General features: G+C 49.8%; 1 protein-coding gene across 7 annotated transcripts in view; it reads right to left on the bottom strand.

The window, feature by feature from the left end:
* Positions 1 to 13,046, bottom strand: part of DOCK6 (dedicator of cytokinesis 6) — a 148,611-nt gene that overhangs the window by 15,804 nt on the left and 119,761 nt on the right. For 6 of the 7 annotated variants that reach the window (XM_056570464.1, XM_056570465.1, XM_056570462.1 and 3 more), the window contains 4 exons: positions 8,418 to 8,610; positions 8,179 to 8,322; positions 3,982 to 4,113; positions 77 to 91 (listed from right to left, as the gene is read on the bottom strand). In XM_056570464.1, coding sequence (XP_056426439.1) covers positions 77 to 91; positions 3,982 to 4,113; positions 8,179 to 8,322; positions 8,418 to 8,610 — 484 coding nt within the window. The remainder of the gene's footprint in view (positions 1 to 76; positions 92 to 3,981; positions 4,114 to 8,178; positions 8,323 to 8,417; positions 8,611 to 13,046) is intronic. The other variant, XM_056570463.1, reaches the window with a different exon arrangement.

Below are 13,046 nucleotides of genomic sequence, written 5' to 3'. Positions count from 1 at the left end.
GCCGTGCAGCAGGTGATCGTGGGTAAGAAAAGCGAGGTGAACACATGAGAAACTGGTTAATTGTCACACTGCCTACCTCCCAGCTTGTGATCTGCCCGGGAGCAAAAGGGGAAAAAAAACAAAGAAAAGAAGAAGAAGATCAGTCACAGCAAAAGGCAAAAATAAGGAGAGAAGGAAAAAAGATGGAGGAAGGGGGTAAAAGCGAGGAAAGAAAAACATGGAGGAATTACAGATTACAGGGAGTGGGTACACTACAGAAAGTAAGTGAGCATGCATGACGCAGGGAGGAAGAGAGACACATCCAGCAAGAGAGAGATTGCCACAGCAAGAGCCAAAGAGACATACATAGCAAGAGAGCGAATGTGCATGCAACAGAGACTGACAGAGTTAGAGAGAAAGACACAGAAAAACAGCGAGCATGCATGACACAGCAAGAGAGCGAGCATGCATGACACAGCAAGAGAGCGAGCATGCACGGCACAGCAAGAGAGCGAGCATTCATGACACAGCAAGAGAGCGAGCATGCATGACAGAGCAAGAGAGCGAGCATGCATGCATGACATAGACAAGAGGGTAAGAGTGCCTGCCACAGCAAGAGAGAATAAAAACTACGAGCATGCATGACACAGCATGGGGGAGACAGCAAGAGAGAAAGCGAGCATGCATACCACAGCAAGAGAGCGAGCATGCATGCCACAGCAAGAGAGCGAGCATGCATACCACAGCAAGGGAGACACAGCAAGAGAGTGGGCATGCATGCCACAGAGACTGACAGAGTTAGAGAGAAAGACACAGCAAGAGAGCGAGCATGCATGCCACAGCAAGAGAGACACCGCAAGAGAGCGGGCATGCATGCCACAGTAAGGGAGACACAGCAAGAGAGCGAGCATGCATGCCACAGCAAGAGAGACACCGCAAGAGAGCGGGCATGCATGCCACAGCAAGGGAGACACAGCAAGAGAACGAGCATGTATGCCACAGCAAGGGAGACACAGCAAGAGAGCGAGCATGCATGCCACAGCAAGGGAGACACAGCAAGAGAACGAGCATGTATACCACAGCAAGGGAGACAAAGCAAGAGAGCGAGCATGCATGCAACAGCAAGAGAGCGAGCATGCATGACATAGACAAGAGGGTAAGACTGCCTGCCACAGCAAGAGAGAATAAAAACTGCGAGCATGCATGACACAGCATGGGGGAGACAGCAAGAGAGCGAGCATGCATGCCACAGCAAGAGAGCGAGCATGCATACCACAGCAAGGGAGACACAGCAAGAGAGTGGGCATGCATGCCACAGAGACTGACAGAGTTAGAGAGAAAGACACAGCAAGAGAGCGAGCATGCATGCCACAGCAAGAGAGACGCCGCAAGAGAGCGGGCATGCATGCCACAGTAAGGGAGACACAGCAAGAGAGCGAGCATGCATGCCACAGCAAGGGAGACACAGCAAGAGAACGAGCATGTATGCCACAGCAAGGGAGACAAAGCAAGAGAGCGAGCATGCATGCAACAGCAAGAGAGCGAGCATGCATGACATAGACAAGAGGGTAAGACTGCCTGCCACAGCAAGAGAGAATAAAAACTGCGAGCATGCATGACACAGCATGGGGGAGACAGCAAGAGAGCGAGCATGTATGCCACAGCAAGGGAGACACAGCAAGATAACGAGCATGTATGCCACAGCAAGAGAGACACAGCAAGAGAGCGAGCATGTATGCCACAGCAAGAGAGACACAGCAAGAGAGCGAGCATGTATGCCACAGCAAGAGAGACACAGCAAGAGAGCGAGCATGTATGCAACAGCAAGAGAGCAAGCATGTATGCCACAGCAAGAGAGCGAGCATGTATGCCACAGCAAGAGAGCGAGCATGTATGCCACAGCAAGAGAGACACAGCAAAAAACGAGCATGTATGCCACAGCAAGAGAGACACAGCAAGAGAGCGAGCATGTATGCCACAGCAAGAGAGACACAGCAAGAGAGCGAGCATGTATGCCACAGCAAGAGAGCGAGCATGTATGCCACAGCAAGAGAGCGAGCATGTATGCCACAGCAAGAGAGACACAGCAAGAGAGCGAGCATGTATGCCACAGCAAGAGAGACACAGCAAGAGAGCGAGCATGTATGCCACAGCAAGAGAGCGAGCATGTATGCCACAGCAAGAGAGCGAGCATGTATGCCACAGCAAGAGAGACACAGCAAGAGAGCGAGCATGTATGCCACAGCAAGAGAGCGAGCATGTATGCCACAGAAAGAGAGCGAGCATGTATGCCACAGCAAGGGGACACAGCAAGAGAGCGGGCATGTATGCCACAGCAAGAGAGCGAGCATGTATGCCACAGCAAGAGAGCGAGCATGTATGCCACAGCAAGGGGACACAGCAAGAGAGCGGGCATGTATGCCACAGCAAGAGAGCGAGCATGTATGCCACAGCAAGAGAGCGAGCATGTATGCCACAGCATGAGAGCGAGCATGTATGCCACAGCAAGAGAGCGAGCATGTATGCCACAGCAAGAGAGACACAGCAAAAAACGAGCATGTATGCCACAGCAAGAGAGACACAGCAAGAGAGCGAGCATGTATGCCACAGCAAGAGAGACACAGCAAGAGAGCGAGCATGTATGCCACAGCAAGAGAGCGAGCATGTATGCCACAGCAAGAGAGCGAGCATGTATGCCACAGCAAGAGAGCAAGCATGTATGCCACAGCAAGAGAGCGAGCATGTATGCCACAGAAAGAGAGCGAGCATGTATGCCACAGCAAGGGGACACAGCAAGAGAGCGGGCATGTATGCCACAGCAAGAGAGCGAGCATGTATGCCACAGCAAGAGAGCGAGCATGTATGCCACAGCAAGGGGACACAGCAAGAGAGCGGGCATGTATGCCACAGCAAGAGAGCGAGCATGTATGCCACAGCAAGAGAGCGAGCATGTATGCCACAGCATGAGAGCGAGCATGTATGCCACAGCAAGGGGACATCGCAAGAGAGAGGGCATGCATGCCACAGAGACTGACAGAGTTAGAGAGAAAGACACAGCAAGAGAGCGAGCATGCATGAAATAGACGAGAGCAAGAGTGCCTGCCACAGCAAGAGAGAGTAAAAACAGCGAGCATGCATGACACAGCAAGGGAGACACACACACAGCAAGAGAGCGAGCATGCATGCCATAGACAAGAGAGTAAGAGTGCCACAGGAATTTAAAAAAAAGCAATAAAAACAGCATGCGAGCAAGAGTGCATGCCACAGTAAGAGACATAGCGGACATGCATACTGCAGCAAGAGAGGGAGAGACAGAGCAGGAAAGTCTGCATGCTATTGCAACAGAGGCGCACAGTAAGAGAATAGGCGCGCATGCCACAGCAAGAGAGAGAAAGAGAACAATATTGTAATGAGTCCGCAAGAGTATGTGGAACTGATAGAAAAGGTGAGATAAATACAAGTGAGCAGTCTGAACGGAAAGGAGAATAAAGATGGAATAACGGAATAGACGAAAATAATGTAACATGAACAAATGTGGGGAAAAGAAAGATTCATAAGTAACAAAGCAAAAACAGTGACACCCAGTGTGTCCAGATCAGGTCTACACTTAGCAGCAATGACATGGTTAACAATGAATGCTGCACTAGGGAGACTCCTGGATGTAGCAGAGCTGAGAGCGCAGAGACTGTACGTGTCTGTACATTATTATAGAACAGTGGTCTTCAACCTGCGGACCTCCAGATGTTGCAGAACTACAACTCCCAGCATGCCCGGACAGCCTACGGCTGTCCGGGCATGCTGGGAATTGTAGTTTTGCAACATCTGGAGGTCCGCAGGTTGAAGACCACTGTTATAGAAGCTCCATTCTCTCTCCAGGCTTCATGGTCAGGTTTGGGTCTATGCCCCATAGTCTTTAATCTCTCAGAACTTTGGGCTCCCGGCATGTTTCTCATCTACATGGTTCCTCAGAATTTACCCGCAGACGTAGCAGCGCCCCCTTACCTGGTTGTTGATTTTGTTGAATGCCTCCTGCAGTTTTCCATGGACGGACGCCAGTTTCTTGTAGTCCCGATTCGCTTCGTAAATGGGGATGAGGATTTTATAGACCTCGTTCACCGCCTCAAACAATGATCCCTGTAGAGAGAGAAGACGTACAATGAAGATACAACACAGACACTGGCGTCTTATCACTAAGATCACATACAAAGGCCGATCGGACATACATTTTATCTTCCTTGAAATCTCTCCTAAAAAATACAAAAAAAAGAGAATAGGGTGCGCGCCCCTGGATGGAACCTGATGGATGAGATAGTGAAGAGCCCAATCAAAACGCACTCACCTATGCGAGTTGTGTGATTGGATGCACAACACTCAATGCAGGAATCCTGTAATCGCGGCTGCTGCTGTGGCTCCTGGCGTCTAGGAGCAAATAAAGATAAAAGGAGATCCAAGCAAGGGAGATGAATCGCGCTGTTACAAGAAGTATATATGGGTACATTTATTGCACACAAAGGATCCACGCAACGCGTTTCAAAGCCGTTCCGGCTTTGAAACGCGTTGCGTGGCTCCTTTGTGTGCAATGAATGTACCCATATATACTTCTTGTGGCAGCGCAATTCATCTCCCTTTCTTGGATCTCTTTGTATCTTGAAATCTCTCCTGGAATGTCTGGGAATCTCCAAGAGAAAGTCCGTAAGATCTCCAGACATCCTACAAAACCAGGTCTGTATACTGGTGGGGGGAGGGGGGCTGTATTTGGACATAGCCTTGTCTTTGGGTGGCGGTGGTGGGTAAGGGATCTTTATTTGATCAGGGGCTCAGGAAGGTTGGCCTAGGGTCGGTATAAAAATGCTTTGGTCTGGGTGCCCGTATTAGTTCAAGGAGTCTATATATTCATTCTAGGGTGTCCTATGCACTGTGGCGATTCAAATACTGTAGGTTGAGGGGCGTAGTCTTGTATGAATGGGAAAGTCACGAGGCCAAAAAGTTTGTCCAGTGCAGATTTACAGGTTGCCCTTCAGAACACCTCCGCCCCATTCACAAAAGCATCACCTCCATGTCATTCTGAGTGGCTGCAAAACACTAGCTGTGAACTGGTGACCTCTGCTGTCCTTGCCAGGTATTACACCAGATTTCATCATTACACTGTATAGTCCAGTGTTTCCCAACCAGGGTCCCTCCAGCTGTTGCATAACTACAAGTCCCAGTATGCCCAGACATCCTTAGTATTGATTAAACCAGTGTTTCCCAACCAGGGTCCCTCCAGCTGTTTCAAATATACAACTCCCATTATGCCCAGACATACTTCGTACTGATTAAACCAGTGTTTCCCAACCAGGGTGCCTCCAGCTGTTTCAAATATACAACTCCCAGCATGCCCAGACATCCTTAGTATTGATTGAACCAGAGTTTCCCAACCAGGGTGCCTCCAGCTGTTTCAAATATACAACTCCCAGCATGCCCAGACATCCTTAGTATTGATTGAACCAGAGTTTCCCAACCAGGGTGCCTCCAGCTGTTTCAAATATACAACTCCCAGTATGCCCAGACATCCTTAGTATTGATTAAATCAGTGTTTTCCAACCAGGGTGCGTCCAGCTGTTTCAAATATATAATTCCCAGCATGCCCAGACATCCTTAGTATTGATTAAACCAGTGTTTCCCAACCAGGGTGCCTCCAGCTGTTGGAAATATATAATTCCCAGCATGCCCAGACATCCTTAGTATTGATTAAACCAGTGTTTCCCAACCAGGGTGTCTCCAGCTGTTGGAAATATATAATTTCCAGCATGCCCAGACATCCTTAGTATTGATTAAACCAGTGTTTCCCAACCAGGGTGCCTCCAGCTGTTGGAAATATATAATTCCCAGCATGCCCAGACATCCTTAGTATTGATTAAACCAGTGTTTCCCAACCAGGGTGCCTCCAGCTGTTGGAAATATATAATTCCCAGCATGCCCAGACATCCTTAGTATTGATTGAACCAGAGTTTCCCAACCAGGGTGCCTCCAGCTGTTTCAAATATACAACTCCCAGTATGCCCAGACATCCTTAGTATTGATTAAATCAGTGTTTTCCAACCAGGATGCCTCCAGCTGTTGGAAATATATAATTCCCAGCATGCCCAGACATCCTTAGTATTGATTAAACCAGTGTTTCCCAACCAGGGTGCCTCCAGCTGTTGGAAATATATAATTCCCAGCATGCCCAGACATCCTTAGTATTGATTAAACCAGTGTTTCCCAACCAGGGTGTCTCCAGCTGTTGGAAATATATAATTTCCAGCATGCCCAGACATCCTTAGTATTGATTAAACCAGTGTTTCCCAACCAGGGTGCCTCCAGCTGTTGGAAATATATAATTCCCAGCATGCCCAGACATCCTTAGTATTGATTAAACCAGTGTTTCCCAACCAGGGTGCCTCCAGCTGTTGGAAATATATAATTCCCAGCATGCCCAGACATCCTTAGTATTGATTGAACCAGAGTTTCCCAACCAGGGTGCCTCCAGCTGTTTCAAATATACAACTCCCAGTATGCCCAGACATCCTTAGTATTGATTAAATCAGTGTTTTCCAACCAGGATGCCTCCAGCTGTTGGAAATATATAATTCCCAGCATGCCCAGACATCCTTAGTATTGATTAAACCAGTGTTTCCCAACCAGGGTGCCTCCAGCTGTTGGAAATATATAATTCCCAGCATGCCCAGACATCCTTAGTATTGATTAAACCAGTGTTTCCCAACCAGGGTGTCTCCAGCTGTAAAACACTAGCTGTGAACTGGTGACCTCTGCTGTCCTTGCCGGGTATTACACCAGATTTCAACATTACACTATATAGTCGAGTGTTTCCCAACCAGGGTGCCTCCAGCTGTTTCAAAACTACAACTCAAAGCCTGGACAGCCTTAAAGGGGTACATTGATGGAAAACTTGTGTCAGCAGAGAGCACTGTGGTCAGACAGAAAGGAAATTCAAACAGAAAACAACTATCTCTGTAGCATACAGCAGCTGATAAGTACTGGAAGGATTAAGATTTTTTAACAGAACTAATTTACAAATCTGTTTAACTTTTGATAAAAAAAAAAAAGTTTTCCAGTGGAGTATCCCTTTAATATTGACTAATCCAGTGGCTCCCAACCAGTGCACCTCCAGAAGTTGCAAAACCACAACTCCCAGCATGCTGGGAGTTGCAGTTTGGCAACAGCTGGAGGCACCCTGGTTGGAAAACATTGATACAATCTGTGGCCATCTAGCAGATGTGAAGCTACATGCTGGGAGTTGTAGTTTTGCAACAGCTGGAGGCACCCTGGTTGGGAAACATTGATACAATCTGTGGCCATCTAGCAGATGTGAAGCTACATGCTGGGAGTTGTAGTTTTGCAACAGCTGGGGGCACCCTAGTTGGGAAACACTGATACAATCTGTGGCCATCTAGATGTGAAGCTACATGCTGGGTGTTGTAGTTTTGCAACAGCTGGAGGCACCCTGGTTGGGAAACACTGATACAATCTGTGGCCATCTAGCAGATATGAAGCTACATGCTGGGAGTTGTAGTTTTGCAACAGCTGGAGGCACCCTAGTTGGGAAACACTGATACAATCTGTGGCCATCTAGCTGATGTGAAGTTACATGCTGGGTGTTGTAGTTTTGCAACAGCTGGGGGCACCCTGGTTGGGAAACACTGATACAATCTGTGGCCATCTAGCTGATGTGAAGCTACATGCTGGGTGTTGTAGTTTTGCAACAGCTGGAGGCACCCTAGTTGGGAAACACTGATACAATCTGTGGCCATCTAGGTGATGTGAAGCTACATGCTGGGTGTTGTAGTTTTGCAACAGCTGGAGGCACCCTGGTTGGGTAACACTGATACAATCTGTGGCCATCTAGCTGATGTGTAGCTACATGATGGGTGTTGTAGTTTTGCAACAGCTGGGGGAACCCTAGTTGGGAAACACTGATACAATCTGTGGCCATCTAGCAGATGTGAAGCTACATGCTGGGTGTTGTAGTTTTGCAACAGCTGGAGGCACCCTGGTTGGGAAACACTGATACAATCTGTGGCCATCTAGGTGATGTGAAGCTCCATGCTGGGTGTTGTAGTTTTGCAACAGCTGGAGGCACCCTGGTTGGGAAACATTGATACAATCTGTGGCCATCTAGCTGATGTGAAGCTCCATGCTGGGTGTTGTAGTCCTCACCATAGTGAAGCTTGCGCAGGCTTGCTCCAACAGTCCCACCAGCCCGGCCTCTGTGAAATATTTCCCGGTACAGATTCCTTCTTCATCCGGAGATACGACGTCATCTGACACTGCAGACTCCTCCAGCACGTTGGACGATATGCTCTGCGGGGATATAAGCCCGACAGATATATATGATCTATAGGTATACACTTACACTATAATGTATATTTCTCCATCACAATAGTCATTGTCAGTACCTGGAAGCTTACACACCCCACAGGCAGGTGTCTGGAATCCTCGATCATGCTAAGATACTCCGACACCAGCGCCGCTCCGTGTACCAGGCAGTGCGCGGCCTCGGCATGGTTTAAACGCTCAGTGTGCTTGGCCGCCATGTTCTGGAGCCACGTCAGACGCAGATCTGGGGAGTTCTGGTATCCTTTAGCTATTCTGAATTCGGAATTATAGGACACAACATAAATACCAAGATATCTATCACAATCTAATGATCTGGAATATTAAAAGGGGTATTCCAAGAAAAAACTATTTTTTTTTTTTTACATCAATTGGCTCCAGAAAGTTAAACAGATTTGTAAATTACTTCTATTAAAAAATCTTAATCCTTCCAATAATTATCAGCTGCTGAAGTTGAGTTGTTCTTTTCTGTCTGGCAACAGTGCTCTCTGCTGACATCTCGGTTTGTCTCGGAGTAGAAGAGGTTTGCTATGGGGATTTGCTTCTACTCTGGACAGTTCCTGAGACACGTGTCATCAGGGAGCACTTAGACAGAAAAGAACAACTCAACTTCAGCAGCTCATAAGTAGTGAAAGGATTAAGATTTTTTAATAGAAGTAATTTACAAATCTGTTTAACTTTTTGGAGCCAGTTGATATTATATCTACCGTATCTATTTTTATTTTATTTATTTATTATTTGTAAATTACTTCTATTTAAAAATCTTAATCCTTCCGGTACTTATCAGGAAGTTCTTTTCTTTTTCAATCTCCTTTCTGTCTGACCACAGTGCTCTCTGCTGACACCTCTGTCCATGTCAGGAACTGTCCAGAGCAGGAGCAAATCCCCATAGCAAACCTCTCCTGCTCGTGACAGTTCCTGACATGGACAGAGGTGTCAGCAGAGAGCACTGTGGTCAGTCAGAAAAGAAATTCAAAGAGAAAATAACTTCCTCTGTATTTTTCAGCAGCTGATAAGTACTGGAAGGATTAAGATTTTTTTTTCAACAGAAGTAATTTACAAATCTGTTTAACTTTCTGGCACCAGTTGATCAAAAAAAAAAAAAAAAAAAAAAAAAAAAAAAAAAAAAAAAACATTTCCACCGGAGTACCCCTTTAACAACACCTCCATATACTATTCTCAGCCTCTTCTATTAACACTTTGTTCCCCGTCTGTACTGGGAGAGCACTAGAGAAGGAGCTGAGCAGAACAAGTGCTGTATACAGAGTTTGCTGGTGACTAGGATGTAAGAAACATTTTTAAAGGGGTTGTCCAAATCCTAGGACCCTATCAGGGCACATAGGAGGGTCGTCCCTCTCTTAGGATGGCGTACTGCAGAATGGCTCCTGTTCTAGTCCATTTCACTAGTCATGTGAATGAGACACGAAACATATTTCCCTGGGGATACTGCAGCCAGACGTGTAGACTAACCCTGGACAGGGGAGACAACCCCTTTAGGCCTATACAGAGATCTTATGGCTCAGAGGCCCAAACGACAAAGTCCGATGACAACATGTGATTTCTGTCGGATGCAGTGTTGTCATGGAAACCACTAAATTGTTCCCACCATCAACACTATTCCCAGCCAGGTGAGATCTGAGGTCACACAAAATCTCAATGAATCAGATAAAGCAGAAGGAGACATCTTGTCATCAGATTCACTTTTATTAGTGCCGCCTCAGGTTGGGGCCTATAAACCTTCAGGGGCTTAAATCACAGCACAGTGCTCATCCGCTGCTCCATTCACTCTATCGGACTTCCCACAGTCCGGGTACAGAGCCATGTGTTCTGTATGGGGGTGTTGTGTACACAGCACCCCTATACCTGACACATGGCATCCACAGCACCCCTATACCTGACACATGGCATCCACAGCACCCCCACACCGGACACATGACCACAGCACCCCCTCATACAGGACACGTGGCATCCACAGCACCCCCATACAGGACACGCGGCATCCACAGCACCCCCATACAGGACACGCGGCATCCACAGCACCCCCATACAGGACACGCGGCATCCACAGCACCCCCATACAGGACACGCGGCATCCACAGCACTCCCCATACAGGACACGCAGCATCCACAGCACCCCCATACAGGACACATGGCGACCACAGCACCCCCTCATACAGGACACGCGGCATCCACAGCACCCCCATACAGGACACGCGGCATCCACAGCACCCCCATACAGGACACGTGGCATCCACAGCACCCCCATACAGGACACGCGGCATCCACAGCACCCCCATACAGGACACGCGGCATCCACAGCACCCCCCATACAGGACACGCGGCATCCACAGCACCCCCCATACAGGACACGCGGCATCCACAGCACTCCCCATACAGGACACGCGGCAACCACAGCACTCCCCATACAGAACACGCGGCATCCACAGCACTCCCCATACAGGACACGCGGCATCCACAGCATTCCCCATACAGGACACATGATGACCACAGCACCCCTATACAGGACACATGATGACCACAGCACCCCCATACAGGACACATGATGACCACAGCACCCCCATACAGGACACATGGTGACCACAGCACCCCCATACAGGACACATGGTGACCACAGCACCCCCATACAGGACACATGACATCCACAGCACCCCCATACAGGACACATGACATCCACAGCACCCCCCCATACAGGACACATGACATCCACAGCACCCCCATACAGGACACATGACATCCACAGCACCCCCCATACAGGACACATGACATCCACAGCACCCCCATACAGGACACATGACATCCACAGCACCCCCATAGAGGACACATGGCATCCAACCCCCCCCCCCCATACAGGACACGCGGCATCCACAGCACCCCCCATACAGGACACGCAGCATCCAAACCCCCCCCCCCCCCCCCATACAGGACACGCGGAATCCACAGCACCCCCCATACAGGACACGCGGAATCCACAGCACCCCCCATACAGGACACGCGGCATCCACAGCACTCCCCATACAGGACATGCGGCATCCAAACACCCCCTCCCCCATACAGGACACATGACATCCACAGCACCCCCATACAGGACACATGACATCCACAGCACCCCCATACAGGACACATGACATCCACAGCACCCCCATACAGGACACATGACATCCACAGCACCCCCATAGAGGACACATGGCATCCAACCCCCCCCCCCATACAGGACACGCGGCATCCACAGCACCCCCCATACAGGACACGCAGCATCCAAACCCCCCCCCCCCCATACAGGACACGCGGAATCCACAGCACCCCCCATACAGGACACGCGGAATCCACAGCACCCCCCATACAGAACACGCGGCATCCACAGCACTCCCCATACAGGACACGCGGCATCCACAGCACTCCCCATACAGGACACATGATGACCACAGCACCCCTATACAGGACACATGATGACCACAGCACCCCCATACAGGACACATGATGACCACAGCACCCCCATACAGGACACATGGTGACCACAGCACCCCCATACAGGACACATGACATCCACAGCACCCCCATACAGGACACATGACATCCACAGCACCCCCCCATACAGGACACATGACATCCACAGCACCCCCATATAGGACACATGACATCCACAGCACCCCCATACAGGACACATGACATCCACAGCACCCCCATACAGGACACATGACATCCACAGCACCCCCATAGAGGACACATGGCATCCAACCCCCCCCCCCCCCCCCATACAGGACACGCGGCATCCACAGCACCCCCCATACAGGACACGCAGCATCCAAACCCCCCCCCCCCCCATACAGGACACGCGGAATCCACAGCACCCCCCATACAGGACACGCGGAATCCACAGCACCCCCCATACAGGACACGCGGAATCCACAGCACTCCCCATAGAGGACATGCGGCATCCAAACACCCCCTCCCCCATACAGGACACATGACATCCACAGCACCCCCATACAGGACACATGACATCCACAGCACCCCCATACAGGACACATGACATCCACAGCACCCCCATACAGGACACATGACGACCACACCACCCACATACAGGACACATGGCATCCACAGCACCCCCATACAGGACACATGACCACAGCACCCCCATACAGGACACATGACATCCACAGCACCCCCATACAGGACACATGACATCCACAGCACCCCCATACAGGACACACGACATCCACAGCACCCCCATACAGGACACATGACATCCACAGCACCCCCATACAGGACGCATGACATCCACAGCACCCCCATACAGGACACATGGCATCCACAGCACCCCCATACAGGACACATGGCATCCACAGCACCCCCATACAGGACACATGACCACAGCACCCCCATACAGGACACATGACATCCACAGCACCCCCATACAGGACACATGACATCCACAGCACCCCCATACAGGACACATGACATCCACAGCACCCCCATACAGGACAAGACATCCACAGCACCCCCATACAGGACACATGGCATCCACAGCACCCCCATACAGGACACATGACCACAGCACCCCCATACAGGACACATGGCGACCACAGCACCCCCATACAGGACACATGGCGACCACAGCACCCCCATACAGGACACGCGACATCCACAGCACCCCCATACAGGACATATGT

Source organism: Hyla sarda, chromosome 4 (assembly GCF_029499605.1).
Source record: "Hyla sarda isolate aHylSar1 chromosome 4, aHylSar1.hap1, whole genome shotgun sequence".
NCBI classification, from domain to species: domain Eukaryota; kingdom Metazoa; phylum Chordata; class Amphibia; order Anura; family Hylidae; genus Hyla; species Hyla sarda.
The sequence above is the reverse complement of the archived record's forward strand: the minus strand, read 5'-3'. Positions and strand labels throughout refer to the sequence as shown.